Raw genomic sequence first — 25,233 nt, forward strand, 5'->3', positions numbered from 1 at the left:
CCATTAAACAACAGAACCTCCCTGCCTTGGCCTCTTAAGTGCTTGCCTGGGCAAGTTTCCATCCCAATTTCAGACAGATCAGTTTTCTCAACATCATTTGCTGAAGACTCCTTTTCCCATGAATGGGCTTGACATCCTTGTCAAAAATCATATATGTGTGGTTTATTTTGGGACTCTTTATCCTATTCTACTGCTATATGGCTATCTTTATGACAGCACTACACTGGTTTGATTATTGTGCTTTGTAATAGTTCTGAAATCAAAAAGTATAAGACTTCCAACTTTATTCTTTTTCAAGACTGCTTTGGCTATTTGGGGTTTATTGAGATTCCACATGAATTTTAGGATAGATTTTTCTGTTTCTGCAAAGATTGTCATTGAGCTTTTGAAAGAGATTACATTGACGTATAGACTGCTTTGGGCAGTATTGATATCTTAATAGCTTTCAATCTATGAACATGAGATTTCTTTCTTTCTTTTTTCTTTCAAAAGCTTGTTTATTTTTTATTTTTTTTTCATGAGATTTCATTTACATGTGCTCTCTTCAATTTCTTTTGACAATGTTTTGTAGTTATTAGTATACAAGTCTTTTTCCTTCGTGGTTAAGTTTATTCCTAAGTATTTCATCTTTTGATATACTGTAAATGAGATTGTTTTCTTAATTTCCTTTTTGAATTGTTCATTATTAGTATATAAAAACACAACTTATTTTTGTGTGTTGGCGTTACGTCCTTCAATTTCGCTAAATTTTAACTTTATTTTTAAAACCAATTTTATTTAAATGATATATAGTCAATGAATAAAATGTGAAAAATACAGAAAGGCACAAATAAAAATTACCCAAAATTCCACCACTGTGAGCTAGGCATATATTTTCTCTCTAGGCATTCATTTTCTCTCTCCTTCATTCTCACAATCAGCCTTTTATTATTAATGTTTTAATATAATTTTGCTACTTAAGAGTTTATAATCAATTTATTTTAATAAAGACATATGCTCACAAAAGGTCACTACCTGTTTCCATGTCTCTTCAGCTCAAATTCTTTGCAACCCCAACCCTGACTTTATCAATAGATAAATTGATAAGATAGTTTTTATACATTTTAAAACTCTTTGGTTATTGGACCAAGAAACAAATACCATTTGAAGGCAACTTTGGGATATATGGTGATATTATGATTTTACTAGATATTTATTGAGAGTGGGCAGAAGAGTCCGTTTCTTTTCACAAACTTGTCTTCACTCAGGAAAAGAACTAAGAGTCTTTCTCGTCTTAAAAACATCAATCAGGCAAATAATAGAAGAAACAATGTGTGTCTGAATAGGGTTATATTATCCCAAACACATAAATTACTCTGATATCTGAGGTAGATAAATTTTATTCCCTAACTTTGGACAACTGGTTGAAGATGAAATCTTTGCAATTTTAGTATATTGGATCAAGTGCCATTACCAAAAATACTGTGCAAAACTCCAATTCCCTTGCAGTTCTGTGTAAGGAATACACAAAGGCAGCCACAGGATGTCTAATGGGAAGAGTACAGATTCTTAGAATGACTGATCTGCATGACGCTCAAAAGAGAATTCCACACCCATTCACTCATTCTCTCATTAAATATTTCCTGAGTGCCTATTATGTGCCAGGCCCAGTTCTAGGCACTGAGGGAGGATCAGTGTGTAAAACACAGGTTCCATCCAGATCTAAATTTTGGTTATGTAACAATATCATCCTTGGCTAATTCATTTAACCATGCTGTTTCACATCTAAAAAAGAGGGTGTTAGATTGCATTATTTTCATGGTTTCTTTCAGTTCTAAGAGAAATGATTTTGCAATGCTATGACTCCATTTGGCATACATGCTGCCTATTTAATTCCAATACAGGAGTTCATGAGGCTGTCTCCTCCCAGCCTGCCAAACTGCTGACCTCTTAGACTCCCTGCTCCCGTCATCTCTTGGCCCACCCTCCCCCCATCTGTTCCCTGTTCTCAGCAGTACTGGAGGATCTATAATTATACATGGATGTCACCAATATGTTGTAACAGCTTTGCTTCCCTGATATTCTAGCAGGACCAAATGAGTAAAAGCAGCCAGGGCAACCACACGATTCTTAGATGAGACAACATCCCTTAGCTGTATACTATTTTAGTTTTTCTGCGCTGTCATTTGTTATGCATTAACATCCCTCAGGAGCAGAAGAAAGGCGACCCACATTTAACTAAAACTAGCCTGTAGTTTCAAGAATATCTTCCAGAGCAAATGATAAATACAAAACTAATACATTAAATATTAGTTAATCTTATTTTCCTTTACACACGATTTTAGTTTATTGCTGTAATTAGAGTTTGAGGAGCTACATCTGAGAGGAATAAAAATTCTCTAGCATCTCTATTTATCTCTAAAATGCACCAGATTGTACCACTTGGCATTTCATTTTTTACATCTTTGCTGACTCTTCCATCACAATTTCTCTAGCTTAAAAATAAAACAAAAATATCCCTATCAATTCCAATAGAATAGCGAATTTCCTATAACCCTTAAAGATATACAGTACTCCCCAATGTTCAAAAATTAAGAGCAAGAGTTAACAAAAAAAGGTACTCCCTATCAAAGCTGGCCTTTTACTAAGATAGTCTCATTTTCTTCGCTCAATGTAGCAACGATATAGAAGGATGATAGCTAAAATTAGACCTTGCTGTGAAGTATCAATCTGTTCTTAGCACTGCAAATAGTTCAAACACACACACACACACACACACACACACACACACACACACAATGTTTTATTTCCTTACATCATATGAAGTGTCCAATGATATTGGAGATTGTTACCTTACATGAGATCTGTTAACATGCTTTGAGGGTATTAATAGAGGGATTTTTTTGTTAAGTAAGTTTGGGAGGCTCTGGTTTAATAAAATGGAAATATCCCTTTACTATAGGACATCTCAGGGCCTTTAATATGTTGATATATATTGTGATTCTCGTAGCAGAAAGTATTGCAAACAACATTTCCCAAATGTCTTTGACTAGCATAGTCTTTATTTGAAAGTAATTTTCTGAGAAACCACACATCAAGTATAATACTCTCATTTTGAAGATGAGGAGACTCTGCTTATAATGATGGGGACTTGCTCTTGCCTCACTGAGTTATTAGCGCAGCCAGAGCTAGAACCTATTTCTCTTGACTCCTAGCCAATGTTTCCTTCTAAAGTAAGATAAATAATGATTTTGAGATCCTACTGCTTTGCCCTCTGTCCTCTCAATACATTCCTAGCACATTATCAGTTGTCTAAAGCACCAGAAAGAGCTGACATGGTAGCTATTCCAATTATATAATATTGTGAATTGGGATCGATGGACCCAATTCACAATGATGTTTGTGAGGCTCTTATACTACACATTTCAAACCTAATCTATTCATTCATTCATTCAATGTTTTTCAAGTAGTAGTTTAGAAAAAACTCATTAGCCAAAGCACAAGCAATTTCAAAGTTTTTCCATGAAAAATGCCATTTGTATTTTGATAGGGACTGCATTGACTCAGCAGATTGCCTTAGGTAGTATGGTCCCTTCAACAATACTAATTCCTGCAATCCAAGAACATGAAATATATTTATATCTGTTTGTGTCATTTTTGATTTCTTTCATCAGTGTCTTATAGTTTTCAGAGTACATGTCTTTTGCCTCCTTAGATAGGTTTATTCCTAGGTATTTTATAATTTTTGATGCAATAGTAAATGGGATTGTTTGCTTTATTTCTCTTTCTGATCTTTCATCATTACTGTATAGAAATGCAACAGATTTCTGTATATTGTATCCTTCAACTTTACCAAGTTCTTTGATGAATTCTTGTAGTTTTCTGGTGGCATTTTTTGGATTTTCTATGTACAGTATCATGTCAGCTGCAAACAGTGACAGTTTCACTTCTTTCTTTCTAATTGTGATTCCTTTTATTTCTTTTCCTTTGATGACCGAAGGTAGGACTTCCAAAACCATGTTGAATAAAAGTGGTGAGAGTGGAAATGTTGTCTTCTTCCTGATCTTAGAGGAAATGCTTTCAGCTTTTCACTATTGAGTATGATGTTAGTTAGCTGTGGGTTTGTCACATATGTCTTTTGTTATGTTGAGGTAGGCTCCCTCTATGCCCACTTTCTGGAGAGGTTTTATCATAAATGAGTGTTGAATTTTGTTTTTCTGCATCTATTGAGATAATCATATGGTTTTTATCCTTCATTTTGTTAATGGAGTGTATTACATTGATTGATTTGCAGATACTGAAAAATCTTTGCATCCCTGTGATAAATCCCACTTGATCATGGTGTATGTTCCTTTTAATGTATTGTTGGAGTCCTTTTGCTAGTTCTTAGTTGAGGATTTTTGCATATGTTTATCAGTGATATTGGCCTGTAATTTTCTTTTTTTTTTTTTGTAGTATTTTTATCTGGTTTTGGTATCAGGGTGACGGTGGCCTCATAGAATGAGCTTGGTAGTGTTCCTCCCTCTGCAACTTTTTGGAAGAGTTTCAGAGGGATGGGTGTTAACTCTTCTCAAAATGTTTGGCAGAATTCACCTCTGAATCCATCTGGTCCTGAACTTTTGTTTGTTGGGAGTTTTTAAATTACTGATTCAATTTCATTACTAGCAATTGATCTGTTCATATTTTCTATTTCTTCCTGGTTCAGTCTTGGGAAGAGAGAATAAATTCTCTCTTTCTAAGAATTTACTCACTTCTTCTAGGTTATCCTTTTTTTGGGGGGGGAGGCATGTAGTTTTTTTAGTAGTCTCTTACAATCCTTTATATTTTTGTGGTGTTGATTGTAACTTCTTTTTCACTTCTGATTTTATTGATTTGGGCCGTCTCCTTTTCTTTTCTCAATGAGTCTGGCTAAAGGTTTATCAATTTTGCTTATATTTTCTAAGAATCAGCTTCAGGTAGTTTCCTTGTGGCTCAGGGGTTTAAGGACATAGCGTTATTATTGCTGTGGCTCTGGGTAGAGGTGTGGCACGGATTTGATCCTTGGCCCAGGAACTTCCACATGCCATGGGCATGGCCAAAAAAAAAAAAAAAAAAAAAAAAACCAAAAATCAAAACCAAAAAAAAAAAGACCAGATTTAAGTTTCACTGATCTTTTCCATAGCTTTTTTAGTCCCTATTCCATTTATTTCTGCTCTGATCTTTATGATTTATTTCCTACTCACTTTGGGTTTTGTTTGTTATTCTTTCTCTAGCTTCTTTAGGTATAAGATTAGGTCCTTTATTTAAGATATTTCTTGTTTTCTTAGGGAGGCTTGTACCACTATAAACTTCCCTCTCAGAATTGATTTTGCTGTATCTCATAGGTTTTGGATCACCGTGTTTTCATCTTCATTTCTCCCTAGGTATTTTCTAACACCATCCACAAAAATAAACTTAAAATGGATTAAAGACCTAAATGTAGGACTGGATACTATAAACTTCCTAGAGGAAAACAGGCAAAACACTTTTTGACATAAATTGCAACAATACATTTTTGGATCTGTCTCCTCAAGTAAAGAAAAGAAGGAAGTTCCCATTGTGGCTCAGTGGTAAGGAGCCTAACTAGTATCCATGAGGATGCAGGCTCAATCCCTGGCCTTGCTCAGTGGGTTAATGGATCTGGCATTGCTGTGAGCTATGGTGTAGGGTGCAGATGTGGCTCAGATCCCGTGTTGTTGTGGCTGTGGTATAGGTTGGCAGCTGTAGCTCCAATTTGAACTTACCCTGGGAACTTACATATGCCACAGAGGTGCCCCTGAAAAGCAAAAAAAAAAAAAAAAAAAAAAAAAAACAAATGGGACCTAATTAAACTTAAAAAGCTATTGCACAGCAAAGGAAACCATTACCAAAAGGAAAAGTCAACGTACTGACTGGGAAAAAATAATTGCAAATGATATGACCAATAAGAGATTAACATCTAATATATAAATAACTTATCAACTCCACCTCAAAAAAAAAAAAAAAAGAACCGAATAGACTTTTTTCCAAAAAGGAAATATGGATGGCCAACAGGCACATGAAAAGATGCACAACACTGCTAATCACCAGAGAAATGCAAATCAAGACCACAGCAAGATATCACCTAACACTTGCCAGAAATGGCCATCATCAAATAGAACACAAACAACAAATGCTGGTGAGAATGCAGAGAAAAGGGGACTCTTGCACACTGCTGGTGGGAGCATACATTGGTGCAGCCACTGTGGAGATGATTGTGGAGATTTCTCAGAAAACTAAAACAGAACTATGACTTGACCCAGCAATCCCATTCCTGAGTATATATATGGAAAAAACAAAACACTGATTTGAAGAGATATATGTATCCCAATGTTCATAGTAGCATTATTTACAATTGCCAAGATATGGAAGCAACCTAAGCGTCTATCCACAGGTGAACTGATAAAGAAGATGTGGTATATATACATACAATGGAATACTACTCAGTCATAAAAAGAATCAAATTTTGCCATTTGCAGCAACATAGATGGATTTGGACGGCATTTGAAATGTCATGCAGAGAAAGACAAATACTATATATCACTATATATCACTTATATGTGAAATCTAATAAACACAACGAATTAGTGAACAGAATAAAAAAGAAGCAAACTCACAGATACAGAGAATAAAGTAGTGGTCACCAGTTTTGGGGGGAGGGGCAATATAGGGGTGAGGGAGGGTGAAATACAAACTTCTGGGTGTCAGATATGCTCAGATATATTGTACAACATGAGGAATATAATGATATTTTGAAAATAACTAACTGGAAGTAATCTTTTAAAATTATATAAAAATGTTTAAATAAAAATTAAAAAGCAAAAAAAAAATTTCCTTTTCTCCTTTGCCAATGATACTTTATTTTGTTTACTTATGGTTTCTTACCTATAAAAAGCAATCATGAATTTATATGCAGTGAGTTTAGTTCCGGTTAAGCTAACATTTTTTCTTCTGCAAGTGACTTAATGGGAGTTCCCATTGTGGTGCAGTGAATCCGACTAGTAACCATGAGGTTGTGGGTTCGATCTCTGGCCTTGCTCAGTGGGCTAAGGATCCAGCATTGCCGTGAGCTGTGGTGTTGGTCACAGATGCGGCTCGGATCCTGCATTGCTAGGGCTGTAGTGTAGGCTGACATCTGTAGCTCCGACTCAACCCCTAGCCTGGGAACTTCAGTACACCACAGTTGTGGCCCTAAAAAAAGTAAAAATAAAAAAATAAAAGTGTGTTGATGAATTGCAATGTATACCTATATTGCTATGAAATCAATGTATCTATCTACACAATCAAATTACTATGATAAAAGACAGGACTTTAACACTTTTTTGTTCTTGTATTTGAAGAATGAATGTGTACGATGTTTCTACTGAACCACTGATCACATATAGCCACAAAAAGACCCATACTAAATATCAACCAATGGCCACGACCGCCTAATGTTTCAGGAAATACCTCTGATCCTAGGAATGAAACAAAACGAAACAAAACAAAAAAACCAAGGAGGCCTTCCAAAGATGCCAACCACTGAATTAGGATAAAAAAAAAAACATAGGTCCAGAAGGTAGACAGAAAAGTTGAGTACATCCCGGTTTCCCACTGTTTGGGCACAAAGATGTAGCCAGAATGCAACTTCCTATACGAATGCTGAGTTAAGTGAGGAAGGAAATTATCTCACTCTTTTATTATGTGGTATTCTGCCTAAAAATCCTTCAGGTTCTTAAAAAGGAGACATCTTTCCTTTAATGACCCACTAGTTTAAAGAAAATCTCTGGCACTGGGGAGTTAAGGCTAAAGAGACAAGCTCTTAAACTGGGTTGTTTTTCTGTGCACTAATGAAGGTCATAATTTAATTGGAGAAATTATTAGATACATTCTCTCCTATAATGGTACAAAGCTCAGAGGCAAATGAGCTGCTTATGCATATATTCTCTTTCAAGAAATCCTCAATGATTTAACAAATAGATCCCAAATTTAAAATAGCACTCTCTTGTCCACTTAACATGGGTGCAGACCATAAATCTTTATGTTAAGCATTTCCACTGGAGTTAAGTAGCAATGCTTTGTGTTGTTTTTTATTTTTAACATGGTTACTAAGCTTTTCATCTGAATGTTCTTATTTATTGAATTTCATTTTCCCTTTAAAAGGAGAGGAAATTAAAGTGAAAAATTTGGGGTGATAGAATGGTTAAATTTAACTTGGGGAAAAAAAAAAGACTTGGAGGGGTAGGATCACTTGACTGCAAATGTATGAAATTTTATTATATGAAAGAGGCAGCATACATTCACTACAGTTCCAGAAGAGAGAATGTTGACTAATGTGTGGAAGTTAACACGAAAAGCTGATTGCCCTCAACTGGAGAATCAACCTTCCTAAAGTAAGTTAATGTACTTGGCCATTTCTGAGTATACCTATTAATGTTTATGGTGTGTTTCAGTGTTAAGTGGAAGTATTGCAGGTATTAAAAGTCTATGGGAACATATGGGAAAATTAATAATGAGAAAATCTGGTTTATTTTCCAACTCAGAAAATGAGCAACTATCATCATAATTCTATTTCACCAGTGAAACACATATCTAACACAATACGACAAATTAGCCCAATTACACATTATAAAGTTGATAAAAACAAAGAAGTTAGAGTTCAGATAAACACACTGCAATCTGATATAACAAAAGGCAGATTTCCTTTGTTATCTGAAAGTAGGGCTGTGAAACTTTTTGTGAGCTGAAATGGCATAAAGTAAAAAAGTAGTCTTTACCTTAGGACATACCTTGCTAACAGATGCATGGAATAAATTGAAATGGAACAGAGAACCTCACCAACATGGTTCAAAGCTATAGCAGCATGATGCTGAGATGCTGGGTGTAGTTCCTAGGGAAGGAGTTTGGCCATACTGCTCTCCCTGGGCTGCTCCAGCTGCATGGTGCCTCTAAAAGGGCTTGGTGCAGAACAGTCACTATTTTTGCTTTTCTCCTTTTTAAATAAAGGTGAAAATCCTTTTCAGACTCCTTTTGGTTATAAGCAAACAGGTATTCACGTAGATATTTTGTAAAAGGAAAGTGAGGATACTTGTCCGGGGTCAAATATCACGGAGAGGAAGGCTTCCTAAATATTACAAGAAGAGCAGAGCCACAAGACTAATTAATCCACTGCTGCCATTGGAAGATGGCTCCTTTGGAAATGCAAATCAAAACTACAATGAGGTACCACCTCACACCAGTCAGAAGAGCCACCACAAATGTTTATGAATAACAATTTCTGGAGAGGGTGTAGAGAAAACAGAACCCTCCCACTCTGTTGTTGGGAATGTAAGTCGGTACAGCCACCATGGAACACAGTATGGATGCTCCTCAGAAAACTAAATATAGAACTACTATATCATGAGGTAATCCCATCCCTGGGCATCTATCAATTCAAAAAGATACATGCACCCCATGTTCCTTGCAGCACTATTCACAATAGCCAAAACATGAAAACAGTAAAAATGTCTATCACCAGATGAATGGATTAAGAAGATGTGGTACATATATATGTTGGAATACTACTCATCCATAAAAAAGAATGAACTGATGCCATTTGCAGCAACATGGATGTGCCCAGAGACTATCATACTAAGTGAAGCAAGTCAGAAGGAGAAAGACAAATACCATATAACTCATGTGTGGAATCTATAATATGGCACAAATGTACCTATCTACAAAATAGAAACATAGAGACATAGAAAACAGACTTGTGGTTGCCATGGGGGTGAGGGGAGGGAGTGGGATGAACTGGGAGTTTGGAGTTAGTAGATGCAAACTATTACATTTAGAATGGATAAGCAATGAGGGCCTACTGTATAGCACAGGGAACTATAACTAAAGTCTTGGGATATACCATGATGGAAGATAATATAAGAAAAGGAATGTATATATATGTTTGACTGGGTTACTTTGCTGTACAACAGAAATTGGCACAACACTGTAAATCAACTATACTTCAATTAAAAAAAAAGATGGTAGTTCCCGTCGTGGCGCAGTGGTTAACGAATCCGACTAGGAACCATGAGGTTGCGGGTTCGGTTCCTGCCCTTGCTCAGTGGGTTAAGGATCCGGCGTTGCCGAGAGCTGTGGTGTAGGTTGCAGATGCGGCTCGGATCCTGCATTGCTGTGGCTCTGGCATAGGCCCAAGAAATGGCAAAAAGGCAAAAAAAAAAAAAATTTTTCTGGGTCTACTATATATGCTGAGTTCACTTCAGGCTAGTGTGGCTACAAGAGCATAATGAAAAGAAGATATGAGATTTGTAATTAGCAACCAGATTTTTGTCACTTTCTCATACATTGAACTTTTTAAAAAAAGTCACAGAACTTCTCTGATCCTCAGTTTTCTCATCTGTAAAATGGGATTAAGGAGCACCTGCCTCACAAATTACTTGTGAGGATTAGAGAAAAGAAGCTATCTTACAAGAACCTTGCAACCTCAGTGCTATACAAATGTAAAGCATTATTATTTAAATACTAATAGGGGCTATTAGAATTAACTCATTTCCCTACTTTATGATGTTCTATTTCTGAGTTTTTTCTTAACTTCCTTCAAAAAGTAGCTCTTCAATGACAATATTCCACAGAATTATGTATATGTTCTATAAATGATCATAGTCACTTATAAAATTATAAGGGAAAACATCCTATCATATCAACATCATCCATTTCCTAAACTTCAACTATCACATGTAAGGCGACAACTTTCAAATCTACTTTTCCAATGCAGATGTCTCTCTGGAACACCTGAGCAGGATTTTAAAATCCTTAGCTGGACTCTCCTCTTGGATTCCTACTAAACCCTTCCCTTCTTTGAAATCTAATTGGCTCCCAAGTTCTATTCACTTTGTAAGCCAATATTAAAACCCTTATGCTCTGATGGCTTTTGTGGAATTTGGACAGCTTTTACAGACTCTCCACTTGAGCATCCAGACTTAAGAGTTCCAGTTGCTCCACAATTAAGCAATGTGACAGCTCTCCTTGGCTCTCTCTGAACTTCCTTGCTAATACAGCCACACTAGACTATTCATTAACACCATTGCCTTAGAATGCTTCTCACCTGCACTTAGTTGGTATGTGAGAACCTATATAATTTTAGATTTCCTAGGATATGAGGGTCTCAGAGGCCAAGACGCAGGAATCCTTCAAGGCTTCTTGGAGGTGCTGAAGATCCATGGGGAGAAGACAGAAGGGCATCTCGCAGGATTTGTCAATTCTACCAATTCCTCACTCCTAGAGTTCCTCAAAATGCTGTGCTGTTTGTAAGCATAATTTGTAATCTAGAATATCCATTCTGCACTGGCTGCATGGCATTCTAAGGCACATATTCAGGATACCATGCAAATGTTATCCTCGTCAAAGATCTGCTGGGCTTCCCAGATTAAATTAGTATCTCCTGCCTGGTTAGTGCACACTTTACACAGGCACATGGTATAAGCATTTAACCCAAGCTGTCATGTCACTTTTAGTTTCCATGTCTGGGCCGCTTCTGGTTATCAGCTTCTTGAAGGAATTGACTATGCCTCCTGAATCTCCACATCATCACTGCCTAGCCCAGCCTCTGTCCCAGGGCAGAGGCAAAGTCTTTGAGTAACAGAAAGAAGGAAGATGTTAAGAAAGCAGAGTCTGTTAAGCAGTAGTAAAGCCCAATCTCAATAATTAGAACATTGAGAAGAATGAACAAATGCCTGGATAAATGCCTCAAAAACATCCCACAGGATGCCTCTCACAGAAGAGGGTAAGAGTAAATATTTTGGTGGATTCATTCAAATTGCAGCTAGGAAAAAGACTACGAGAACTTACAGGATTAATGTCAGGCTTTTGACATTGGCAGAACGCTTCTGAATTGCATGTGTTTTCTAAATTATTTGAGATAATTTGAGGAATGCTTATGCTTTATGCTTTTAAACTTCCTCAGGTGTTCTTACTTACCTAATATCACAAAGTTTTGCACTACCTTGAAAGCCTTGCTTCAAGAAAGTGAATTTCAACCTCACTTTGTTCTAATTAGGGCAAATACCAAAGCAGTGACATTTAAACAGTGAGGGTTTACAAAAATAAAAAAAAAAAAAAAAAAATCAGATTCCTTCTGAGGGAGAGAGTGTAGGGGGCCTTTCTCACTCCTGACACCCAAAGAGAATGTTTCTGTCCCCGGACCTTTCCAGGTCCTGGGATTAGGCAGGGAGGCAGCAGTTCTGAGCTGAGACAGCAGTGAAATGAAGAAAGCACTGAAAGTGTTTAGAAACAGAGCTTCTGTGCTCGTGCTCCCTGGCTCCTTTCTTAAAAGATAAATGGAGGTATACAGGGAAAAGTTAATTCTTTAAATAGCAATTGACAGCCAACTGCCTATAAGGAGCTTGGGTGGGCCGTGCAGGGGGTAAGAAATGAGTAAACACCATTGAGAAAAAAAAATTATTGATAATTATGATTAGGAATATTGCGTGATAAAGCAACTAAATGGATATGCGCATTAGAGTTTTCTAGGCCACTGAGAAGGTTCTTACAATTCTGTCCTAACGCCCTTGAAGTTGAAAAAGAATTTCTATTATCTTATGTCTAAACCTGGTACCTTGATACAGTGCTGACAGCATATCTTACAAATAAATGGGCATATTATCAAATGTTCATTGGTCTTTCAGATTTAATAATTATCACAATAAATCACACTACTTCCTTGAAACTGTCCACCTCAAAGAAACAATAAATAATACTGAATTTTTATTCGAGCAAGTACATACATCTGACAAATATACTGTTCACTTTTCAATTAATTTAAATCTGCAAAGTTTAGACAGAAACAAGACACTTAAAAATCAAAACTTCCAACTGTATAACTAAGAAAACATTTTGGACATTATCTACATTTAACAGCCTGGGCGTTTAACTCCTTGTCCGTATAAAAAGACATTCAGAACAAACATCTACTCTTCATTTCTCCTTTTACCCCCTCATCTGGGTAGGTTTTATTTATGCATTCGACGACCTTTTTGGCCATTAGAACCATCTTGCTTCAGCAGTTAATTAACACAAGTACCATAATTTAATACAGTTAATGCTACTTGATGCCCTTTAATGTACCTTCCATTAGTAATATTATTGTAGTATTACCCTGTAAATTAAAATGAGATCAAGACTAAGAGAGCCACTCTTTAATTAAGGTGCTGGCACACTGCACTCGTCTATTATTCACTAGAGAAAATCACCCTGATTTACTGAAGCAGAACGTCCATAAGTCAGAATTAGTCCATGCAGATTATTAGGTTTATTGAACAATGTAAGTACCACGGAGTCGCTGAGATTGCCAACAGCCATGTTTCCTCTTTTTCCTCCATTATCTTAATAAATATACAATAACAAGGAGTAAATGGAAGCAAAATTAAGTATGGAGCAAAAGAGGAATAAAACTTTTAGGATGTGATTATAGCTGTCACCAGTAAACTAGCTATCAGGTGTGTCACATGCTAAAAAGAACATAAATGCTATGTTAGCTTAATGACAATCAAAACATTTTTAATGCCAAAAAATACTAGCCAGCATAAAACATAAAGGCCAGGTCCACATGTGCACAGAAATAGAGACTGGCATTCACAGTAAGTCAATTCAAACAAAGACGCGCTACTCTTCTGCTTTATAACTTAATGTTTCAGGGTGAAAAAATCTGCAGTATTATCTGTCCACTATTACATGGAAATTTACCCACTTTCTCCAAATCGCTCATGGGTTCTCACATTACGGTGAGGGTAGAGGTAGAGGGACAGGTAGACACATCACAATGATGATCAGATGTAGACATGCCAAAGGAAGTTCAATGTGGCAGTCATTTCACGCACGGTGGAGGGGTGGGCTGATGGAAGCAAAGGCCTCAGTTATGTTTTAGAAAGTTTATATCATGATATTCTTGAAAAGAGACCTTTAGAACTTTCTTTTAGAGATCATCAATTCATGCTCAATTCTCCTCCAGATTATTTGCTATGGAGGAAAAAAACAACCCAGGATTTTAACCCAACTGAAATTTTCAAGGGTATGTCAGTTTCTGGGCTGAAAGGGCCACGCACCAGGCAACAGCTCAACCGTTCCCTTTAGCGGCACCATCTTCCTTATATAACTTAAAAGCTGGAGGCACGCCCGAACCATCAGGCCTTGCTTCTTTAGTCCCTCCCCGAAGACTAAAAATACCCCAGCCATCTGGCGCCGAGCACAGTCCATGCCAGCAACCGTTTTGTCCTGAGGAATTTGGACAGAGTTTGGAGGTGACTGAGTGGATCCTTCTGGAAGGGTCTCACCTCTATTGGACCTTTCTCTCTTGCCCAGCTGCTTCCTCACCAGCTTACAGTTGACTGGTGAACAGGAAAAGACAGTGGAGGTGAGTCCCAGAAAGGGGAAGAGGGCTTCCAAACTCCTCAGACCCACTGAAATGCAGCTGGACAATACTATTAGGATGAGGGATAAAAGAAAAGGATACATCAGGTGGGATTCTACATTTCTAACGTGCCACCTTTGAGAGAGGGTAGGTCTGATTGCAATAGAGAATGCACAAAAATACCCATAGCTTTAAAGTGTATTTTACACTCTCTTAAATAAGCAGAGGGAAAACATGAATATTCAATGACAGAAATGAGCCCCGACAATGGTTATTTCCCAACCAAAAAGCATCACAAGATTGCCTTATTTTCTAACTGGAAAATAAGAGTTTCAAGAGAAGTTGAGTTGTAAAGATCTTTGCTTGGATTAAAGATTTCTCAAACTGTAAAGAAATTCAGATGACTCTACCTAACAGTATGGATCATACTAGGATTCAAATTCAAATCTCAATTTATTAATTTTGACATCTGTTCTTGTAGAGAAGCAGAATACTTGTTACTTTGTTGTGGTATGTTATTGTTAATGATATCAACATCATCTGTTTTTGCACACATTCCCAGGAATAAGATACTGGAAACTGACCTTCTTTTGCTAAAATATCCACGAGTACAATAGCTGCATTTTATTATAAAAGGCACCCTCATATTTAAGGTCATAGCTCCATATTGCTCCTTTGTCACACCCTGGGGTTATATGAACCCTGGAACTCATAAGCTTAGTATTGTGCCTGTGCATATTTCTCTCAGAAGTATGATTCTGCCTTAAAGATAACTTCATCAAACTTCACCTTGGTTACAAGTTTTTAAAGTGGCTCCATAGCTGAAGATTCTTGACCCTTCCATGAAACACATGAAGCTAGAACAAAGTTGATAGTAGGTGGCCAACAGTTCCTGCCATTCTCTGTAAATAAGATTCCTTTAGGCAAAATTCTGAAACCTTTACCACCAAACTGAGGTCATGCCCACCACTCAATTCTGTGTGCCCACTATGGTCCACCCTTAACTGCAATGGCCACTTCTTCTGTCTAGTGCACAAGTACAATAATACCATTATTAAAGACGGATTGAGACAGCTCTCTGAAAGCCCAGGTAGTCTTAACACTTCCTTAGTCTCTAAGGATTACACTGCCCTCAGAGATGCTAGAAGCCAGTAAATTTAATGAATTCTGCCTTATCTGTTTAGCTTTTATGATTAATTAAACCTACATGATATATGTACTATTTATATTCTTATCCTCATATATTTTTGCTTTAAAGCTCCCTTGGCATTTTAAAATGATTATTGCTTTGCTATGCTCCCCCCCCGCCCCCCACTGTGTTCCTTTAGTTTCCCAGCTAATTATCTCATGCTTCAACTTCCATCAGTTGGCTATTCTGGCAGCATACCACTCTTAAAAATCCAGTTGAAAATTTCTGTGTTGGTGGTCCTGGTCTCCTTATTCAAGTTTTTCCATTTAAACATCTTCAAAAATTCTTGGAAACTTGCTTAATTGTCTCTGGTATATTATCAAAACAAAGCTATGCTTGACTGTGACCATTAATGTATTTCAGCTCTGGTCCATCTATAGGTGATCTACGAAATGAAGGCGGTCTGACTTCAGTTTATATTTTAAATGACAGCATATCCTTTTATGATAATATCATCTAAAACCCTAAAAAGTAGAGCTTGGCCCTCTTTAACAAAGGCGCTGTGTTTCCTAAATTCTTTTGGCTCTGACTTAATAAATGTAAAGAGATACAACTTTCACTTCCGGAACTTTTTTTGTACAACATAACAAAACATAAACAGAGAGTTGCACCATGCTGAAACCCTGTCTGGCATTCAAAACCAAGAGTAAGATGTATTTCTTGTTTTTTAGTCTCTTTTACAGAGCTGGCTTTGTTCCCCCTGGCTTCATTGCCTTAAAGACATAAACCACCCCTTGACCTAGGGAGTTCCCTGTGGGTTTTTTTTTTTTTTTGGCTTTGGTTTACATTCTAAGAAATCCTGCCAAGTTCAGGTTCAGTGGCAACAAGCCTGAGATCACAAATTACTGCTGAGTTAGAAGAATCTCAAATGCCTCAAAACCTACCTCTAGGATGGTGTTCCTGAGAAAATGTTGCAGAAGAAAGTGACAAATGTCACTCTACAGCTGCAGGAACCAACAAACTGGTCTTTTCTTTTGAACACACCCATTCTCGTTCACGTCAAACAGTTGTTTTCTTACCTTCCATGCACCTTTATGTCGGAGATCGCATAAAAGTAGCGTGCCAAGTGTAGCTCATCTACAAATATTTCCCCGACGGCTGGTCTCAAAAGCCTTATCCTCAGGTCTGTTACCGTAAAGAAATCTCTGAGTTTCTTGGTTGTATCCAGTTGGCCGTAGAGGGAAGCCATATTGCGTAGCCAAGGTCCGGCAAAAAACGCGAACCTGTCTTTGATTTCAAAGTGGATTATTTTGCTATTGGTCATATACCCCGTGGAGTACTCTTCCGTGCAAATGATTTCTAAGACTGTATGCTGTGATAAATCCTTCACGGATTTAGGATCCATGTGAAAAGCATCTAAGCAGTCTGTGGCATAATACTGATAGGGCTGCCATGTTCGTCCATAATCAAGAGATTTCTCCAGGATCATCTGGTCTGGACGCCCGGACTCAAAGGTAATAACTATGTTGTCTGTGAGCTCAATAGTTTTACTCCAAGACAGAGTGATGTTAACTTGGAGAGGCTTGGGATACTCCTTCCACGTAGCAGACTGCCAAAATGTGGAGGGATGTCTTCCTTCAAAATCAAACATTAGCTCAGGCGGATGTGCCAACTCTGGGGTGCTTGCATCACACTCGTTATTGCACATGTAGGGGTTGCCCTATGGAAGAAGAACAAAAGAGGGTGCATCAAAACACTGGTTTGACACAAGTCTTGCCTACTGCTGTGCTGACTAGGAGGCTAGGAGAAAAAGGAAAAAAAAAAAAAACAAAGAAACCTGTTTGCAGTTGTCATTTTTATTTGCCCTAACTGGATTCTCCTCTTTAATAGCTTTTTTTTTTTTTTTTTTTAAAGGCAATATGGCAATTTTCTCATCTTGTTTCCTTTCATGGTCTTTAAAAAATGAAAACAGTTTATTTATCCCATATGTGTGAGACCCATAATGTGATCCCACAAGCACAAAGACGCTGAGCAACTGTCTAACAGCTCAATACCTCTGCGTCCTCTTAGAGAGATGCTATAGAAAAGCAAGGAAATTCCTCCACGCCTCAAGGACGTTCCTCAAGAGCCCAGTTTTTGAAAAAGTCACTTTTCAGGCAAAGCTTTGGAATTAGTGATGAACCACAGGTACCCATGTCTTGTTTGGGAGACAATACCTCCATACAACATTCAGCTTCTTTTTGCTTCACCTTGAATCCATCATACTTAACTGGGTGCCTGCTTCATAGAGCCTGCTTTTAAAGCATTTACTTTGTTCACCACAAATCATTAAAATGTGGTACACTACAGGCTCTGGGGCTTGGTCGAAACATCTGCCACCCTATTAGCTGGAGACAAGGGGACTGCTCAGGAAAGGCTTGGGGTGGAGGTGGGCTCCAACTTATCAGGACAGGAAAATCCAGCACTTAATTAGAAGGCTTTTGCAAAGAGTCCCAGCCACTTGATGTGTTACTCTGTGCTGGCTCATGGTCAGCTATCCATGGAGGTTAGCCATTATTATTATTTTTTTTTTTCCCTCACACAAAGCCTAATTCTGTCACAGTCCACTCACACAAGAAGCTGGAAATAAGTCTCCTTGCCATAGCACAACAAGTTATAACACCACTTAGGTGAAACCACATGACTGCACTCAGGTGTCATCGGTAGACTGATTCTTTGGCAAACAACTGGCTCCCCCGTTTTGCTTTATTTTGTGTTTTAAAAAAATGCCTGTTATCATTTGGAGTCAACTATTCAAATGTGTCCCAATTATCTTGTATTGGGTAATTATAAGCATGGATGGGTGAAAGAATCAATTCTCTGATATTGTCCTTAGGCTTTCTCTTATCACTACAATTAGATTTTTTTTTTCTTTTTCATGAATTGAGAGCTTTTCATCATACCTGCAGAATGCATGAGCTGGGTCTGAAACAATGAATTTATACATTAGACATCGATGCTCAGTTACCAGCTGACGCCTGTGAAATGTAAGATGAACATTGGAGAACTGCTTTGGCCTCCCTAGAGGCAACTTTCTCCAACCTAGTCAGCTGATACTTTCACTCTCTTTGCCATTAATGCAACTGAATCCAAGAGCTGGCAACAGGTTTGGGGGACTCAGTATAATTGAGATGGGGCAGGAGAAAGGAGAGAAGGTACATTATTTGAGGAAAAGAACTGTTTTAAAAATATATTCAAGGCATCAGTGATAATGGAAATGTTTCTGTTCTTCTCTCTCAAATTTCAATTCCCTGTTCCTGATCCCAGCGTCTGTGGCACTATTTATAGTATCCCCTTCAAAATGAGCCAAGGGGGGAAAATAAATTTCTGTTCCAGGTGGAATAAATCACCAAATTTATTATTATTTAAACTCTTTAAAGCATACCAGAGAGCCAAATGCATAGCTCTGCAAACTGGCAAAGGCTTTTTATGGAGGGCTATAAATATTGTGGAATCTGTCAGGATTTATAAATTCTAAATATATGGAAATGCACATTTTACTGGAAGGGGTCAGATTTACACAAATCACACCTTCATTTGAAATTTACTGAAAAAATATGGTCACTTCAAAATCTATCAGCATGTAGCCAGCTGCACAATCATTAGCTTGGATGCTACCACCTTTCTCCTGACAAAAATGTCTTCATCTGAGGTCAAGGGTATCGAAACACAGGAAATCAACTCTGCAGGATACACCAAAGTGAGTTATGAGACATTTGTACTAAGTCCTGTTGAAAGAGCATTTTTCTTCTTTTTTTCCTTTTTTTTTTTTGGCTGCACCCAAAACATGCAGAAGTTCCAGGGCCACAGAGCTAACTCTTGCCACAGCAGCAACCCAAGCCACAGCACTAAGTCTCTAACCCACTAAGCCACCAAGAAACTCCAGAAGATAGCATTTCTTTGACTTCCAGGGCTTCTCAGGTGCTGAGACAAAGAAGGAGGCACAGATGGATGATTCTGGGTATGGGTCAATTTACTAGTAAACCTGTCTTAGAAAATATCCTTGAAGGTAACTGCTTGAAAAGCATTCATTCCTACCTTTGATAAAAGATGTTGACAACCAGCATTTATTTAGCATTTATGGAACTTATGGGTTAGTTGCTTTACATACATTATCCTGGTTAATCCTTGTCAACCCTACCTTGCAGAACAGGAAACATAGAGGCATTGAGAAATGATAAGTAACTTGCCAAAGGTCATATAAAAGAATGAGTAAGGGGTGGAGCCAGAATCTACTTTTCCTATGCCTGACCTGGCCCACTCAACTCCTAAGCTAATGAATTTCCCCATGGTGCAACCTAGTCTTAGAAACAAGAGTAGGCTGGTAGAAAGGAAGGGCCTGTGACCAAAGGAGTTTGGAAAACACCAGCCTAAGGTCTTGGCTCCTTAAAAAACCCTGATGAACATTATTATACACATGAGATGCCTGGGAGTTAAGAAACTTCTTCAGCTTAATGTACTACCTACTTTCAGAAACTTATTCAACTCTGGAACTCCTTTTTGTTTCAGCAACTCCTATTCATATACCACGTAAGTGGAGTCCTGGAGAGCATTCTTCCAGCTTGTCTGCTTTGTATTACTCTTAAAATTGTAAAGGTGTAGATGCCAAAAAACAGGGCACAGCCCAAAGTTTTAGTTTTTCAGTGAAGACATGGCCAAACCCAGCACTGTCTCTGCTTCTGTTCCAGAGGGACATCCTTCCACTTGGGCCGAGAAGATAACCAGCCCAGGACAAATGCTTACTTTTACATCAACTTGTCAACCATCAAAATGCATTCCAAGAAAAGGGGAGAATTTCATTTCTTTGCACTGATATGGTGCTTTAGGCACCTGAAAAAAATGAAAGAAAATCTTTGTGCTTCAATAATAATGTTCTGACTGCCTGCTATTATTATATTTAAGACGTTTGTACTGGCTATCACGCTATAACAGTAAACAAATGCAAGTCCTTGTTTTCAGAAGAACTTCCATCTTAGGGGAGATGCACTAAATAAACAGATACATAATGATTTGTGGTGTTACATGATGATAACTGCTATGTAGAAAAACAAAGCCCATTAACAGGGAGAGTGGTGTTGGAGAAGGGATACTGACTGCACTTTTATTTTGGGAGGTCAGAGAAAGTCTCTCCTGGACAATATGACATTTGAGCAGATTAAGAACAATTCCCAATTTATACAGGAGATAATCATAGGCTGACCAAAATAACAGTTTCATCCTTCATCTGATTCTACTCCTAGTGATAATTTCAGCAGCATAACAATTTATTGAAATTGATGGGTAAACAAATCATTTCAAATGAGAATCTCCTCCAAATGACTGAAGATACCCAAAACCAAAAAACACACAAACACAAAACTGAACTGTTCTTTTTTTTTGTATTTTTGCTATTTCTTTGGGCCGCTCCCGCGGCATATGGAGGTTCCCAGGCTAGGGGTCTAATCGGAGCTGTAGCCACTAGCCTACGCCAGAGCCACAGCAACGCGGGATCCGAGCCGCGTCTGCAACCTACACCACAGCTCACGGCAACGCCAGATCATTAACCCACTGAGCAAGGGCAGGGACCGAACCCGCAACCTCATGGTTCCTAGTCGGATTCGTTAACCACTGCGCCACGACGGGAACTCCTGAACTGTTCTTATGTCAAAGCATCCATGCTTTCTTAGGAGATTAATGATTTGATGGTCATTAACAGAACTTACTGAGAAACAATGACATTGAGAGAAAATGAGCAGAGAAAAAAAAATATATTCTGGTGCCAAGAAGAAACCCTGAATATAAGGTGAAAGGAAAAAAAAAAAAAAAAGAGAGAGAGAGAGAGAGACAGAGAAAGAAAAAAGCTGAAGACGCTGAAAATCTTACCATTCTAGAAAGAGAAAACTTGAGGACATATTACAGGCCAAAATATTTACTGGAAATATTTCACATGGGTGTGATCTACAGTACTGTTGTTAGAGAGAACTATCCATATGAAAACAGCTGTTGTTAAAGGGATTAGATTAATTAAGTTTTCATCTACTTCAACCACACCCTAATCCTCTCTAACACCATTAACAAATAAAATTTATATAAGAAAAATAACTTCTTACTTGTGAAAGCAAAGAACATTTCTTGCTGCTAAATCTAACAGATTCAGGCATTAGCAAGTGTTAAGTAATTATTTTGTGGCCAGCAGGCAGCCTTAAATAGTCTTAATTTAAGTCCTACAAGCAACAGATCCTTAGCTGATTGTCTATGGACAAAGCAGAAAATATTTATGACTGTGCTGATAATATTTACACCATTAAGAGTTGCCTAAATAATTAAACAGATATTGCTACTAAATATTTCCATAACAATTAGAAGATTGTGATGCTTAATTTCATTTAAAAATGTTAATATTTTACCTCTGGAGAAATGAAGTTAGTTATTAATTTGCACTTTGCAACCAAAGTGGATTGTTGTTACTCTTCTTTAATGGGCTTTTAGAACTTAGAGACATAAAATTTTAGACCTGTTTTATTATTTCTATTGATAGAAGTGCTTTCCTTCTGACAAATGACACTTTGCAAAGAACATCCTTTCACCTAAGATCTAGACCCTCCGGAGGGATTTCTTTTAAAAAAGAAAGTCCTACCTAAGCAGTATACAGTGTAATACTTGTGAGTCCTACCATGTTGAACTTGCCTTTCCAAGCTTTACCACCTGGCAGACTATTGGGAATGACAGTTGGCTCTACAGAGAATTCTCATGGGAGATCTGTTACTGAACTGTACGTTACACGCCAAGCAGGCATGTACTTACATGTGGTTGTGAGAAGCATTTGGGTTAACACTTACATAGATTGTGAAAAACACTGAGCCAGGGCTGCCTCACACCCATTTGCATCTGGCTGGTCTTTGCTTGTTTTATTGGTAAGTGGCAATAAAAAGAAAAAAAAGATACAAAGGCACGGGGAGTAGAAACTGCCTTCTGGGGTAGCACTCCCCACCTGTCCCCTCTATGAAATGGACATCACTGTGAAATAGATATCTCTATGGCTTTGCAAAGCAAGGCTTTCAAAGGGTGAAGAAACTGGTAGCACAGTCCCTTGCTCATCTCTTAGAGAAATGGACCTTGAGAACAATGCTTTAGCTGCCAGGCTGGCCTATCACCGTCAGGGGATGGCTTTCTTTTCTCCTCCTTCAATACCACGTAGTGGGAGACAAGCAAGCAGGAACAGTTTCTGGGAGGCTGGGATTGACCTCTTTGTATCAGAGGGATAATTTTTGCTTGGAGGGCCCCCCATTCTCAGTTGCTTCTTGGCACTTCTTAAAATTTCTGGATTCTTGCTTGACTATAGTAATAAGGAAAGGCCGCTCTTTTAGGACTTCTCTGATGAAATTCTGATTACTTTGAGCATGGAAGATACTGTTTATTTAGTCATGCTGAGGTGTCCCCTTCAGGCCTTACAGCTTTGTTACCAACACTGGAGAGAACGGAGGGAAATCAGAACCAGAAGTGAGTACAGACCAAGAGAATGGGCATCGTTTCCAGAAATCTGAAAGATAAATGTCAGCACCAACCAATACCGACAGGCTTTAGATGAGAAGAGCCCAGAAGGCAGTGTGTTTCCTGTTGTCCATGTGCTTCTTGGGGAACAAAGGGCAGTGATCTCACTTTGTAACCTGCCTTATTCATTGGCAAGTTGGGGCCCAGTGTGGGCATATACAGGGTAACAGTACAGCCTAAATATTATGGCACTGTCTCATAACATTCGGAAAAGCAGTTTGAAACCGCTGTTACAAAAGTACTTATGTATTTGTCAGAGCATGAGTCCCCACTTTCAGTTTTGGAAGTATGGCTAAATAAGAATGATTACTGATCTAAGAATGATAAAGAATTTTGCTTTTGTAACTCTAAAGGTAAAAACTGACTACTCCATTTTCTAATGAAACTTCTTGCTTATCACAAAGATTCCTCCCAGCCAGACACAGGCTTAAAACCTAACTGAAGCTGTTGCTTATTTTCATCTGCTTGCTGACAACACTAACTGCATTGCGGACTATCTTCACTCAGGAATAAAGACAGGAGGGCTTAACCTTTCTACAGTAAGAATGCTAGAAGCCGTATCAGAGATTATGGGCCATAACAGACACCTGTATAAATCCCCACAGAGGATCATGGTCAGTATATTTAACCCACGAAGGCTGCAAAGGTCAAGAAGACCCCATGTCTAAGAGGCAGCCAACAATATTCTCAAGCCACAAGCCACAAAAATGGATTCCTATATAGCAATCTAAATCATTACTTTGCATGTACTGAAGAAGATATAAATATTCATAAAATCAAGTGGATTTGAAAGTGAATATAGCAAAAACACTGTAGTAAGCTAACACTGCTGTAATTGGTAAGGCAATGGCTTTTTACTATTTATTTTCTTAAAAAATATCATTTATAAATCTTGGGTGCAGTATTTTGCCTTACAGACATTCTCAAAATAGGCCAGAACACAGGCATTTTAATGGTAATAACACAAAGCTGAAGCAAGCTGTCAGTAGTTTAGGTTAAAGTAACTTAAACAAAGCGTGTATAATACCACAATGGTGGGAACGTTCAGAGTCCCGGCACCATCATGCAACTGTGAGAATTCGTTTGAGTGTTTTGAATCCTGAAAGGTCTGACTTCATTCTCAAAAACTGTGTCCTTTTTCCATCACATGGGAAAGCAAGTCCAAGATCTGCTTGAAGTCCATCTTCTGAACACTACCAGCTCTAAGAGAGCACAGGATGACCAAAGTGTCCTCTGTTGAAGTGATCACTTAATCATGAGAAGCAGGGAGAGGCCTTCCTAATGTCACACTCAAAAGAGACTGCTTTTTGGTGAGTCTGTTCTCATGTTTCATACTCCTTATTTCTTTCAAGCACCTCTCTTCCAAGTTCATTAGTACATTTACCAGGTACCATTGCTACTTTTCAAGCACTGTGAAAAACACAGAAATAATACAATAAAATGTTTACAGTTCAGTACTGAAGATTGGACCTAAACAAGCAAGGTGTTTCTCAAATTGGTTATTCATGCTCTTAGAGCATCAGGTGTCCTGGAGGGTGAATGCCTTCTAGGATTTTCACCCCTTGGTATATAGTTAAATATATTTTATATTAAATCAGATATTTTATGGAGTAAAATGCAAAAAAAAAATTGTGAGTGTTTTTAGGGAAACAACAGAGATATTTCATGCATGGGGCATATTTGAAAGTATGTGTCAACAAACCCACCGCACAGGAGTAGGAAGGAGGAAGTGTCTGGGGGGTTCTGCTTGGTGATAATTTATCCCCTTCAACCACCCTTCCTGTGTATGATACTTCATCCAAACCACCCTGGAGTAGTTGCAGCACCACCAGCCTTATCAAGACTGAGAACTGAGTTAACCATCTCAGCATCAAATTCCAGCCTGAAAGTATTGGCTGCACTTCAGCCCTATGGTAAATCGGTGGCATTCTCCATACACTAAAATCTCTATATTCTTAAAAAAAGTGAACTTGTCATCCTTCTTCCACCAAATCGTAATATATACTATGTACTGCAATGGTAGGTCAATTTTAACATGCATAAGAAACACCTGGTGAGTCCAGTCCCAGCTCAACAGGAATTCTGTTTCCAAAGATTGGGTTGAACCCAGGAACCTAATTATCAAGGATTCTAGATGATATGA

At 38.0% G+C, this 25,233-nt stretch overlaps 1 protein-coding gene across 10 annotated transcripts in view; it reads right to left on the bottom strand.

Annotated features, from left to right (window-relative positions):
• Positions 1-25,233, bottom strand: part of NTNG1 (netrin G1) — a 319,109-nt gene that overhangs the window by 139,140 nt on the left and 154,736 nt on the right. For all 10 annotated transcript variants that reach the window (XM_021090119.2, XM_085023799.1, XM_085023796.1 and 7 more), the window contains exon 2: positions 16,601-17,241. In XM_021090119.2, the coding sequence (XP_020945778.1) occupies positions 16,601-17,241 (641 nt within the window). The remainder of the gene's footprint in view (positions 1-16,600; positions 17,242-25,233) is intronic.

This window comes from Sus scrofa, chromosome 4 (assembly GCF_054392235.1).
Source record: "Sus scrofa isolate SSC_HxYL_T2T_F1_AM1 chromosome 4, Sscrofa_HxYL_maternal_Yorkshire_Landrace_v2.0, whole genome shotgun sequence".
NCBI lineage: Eukaryota > Metazoa > Chordata > Mammalia > Artiodactyla > Suidae > Sus > Sus scrofa.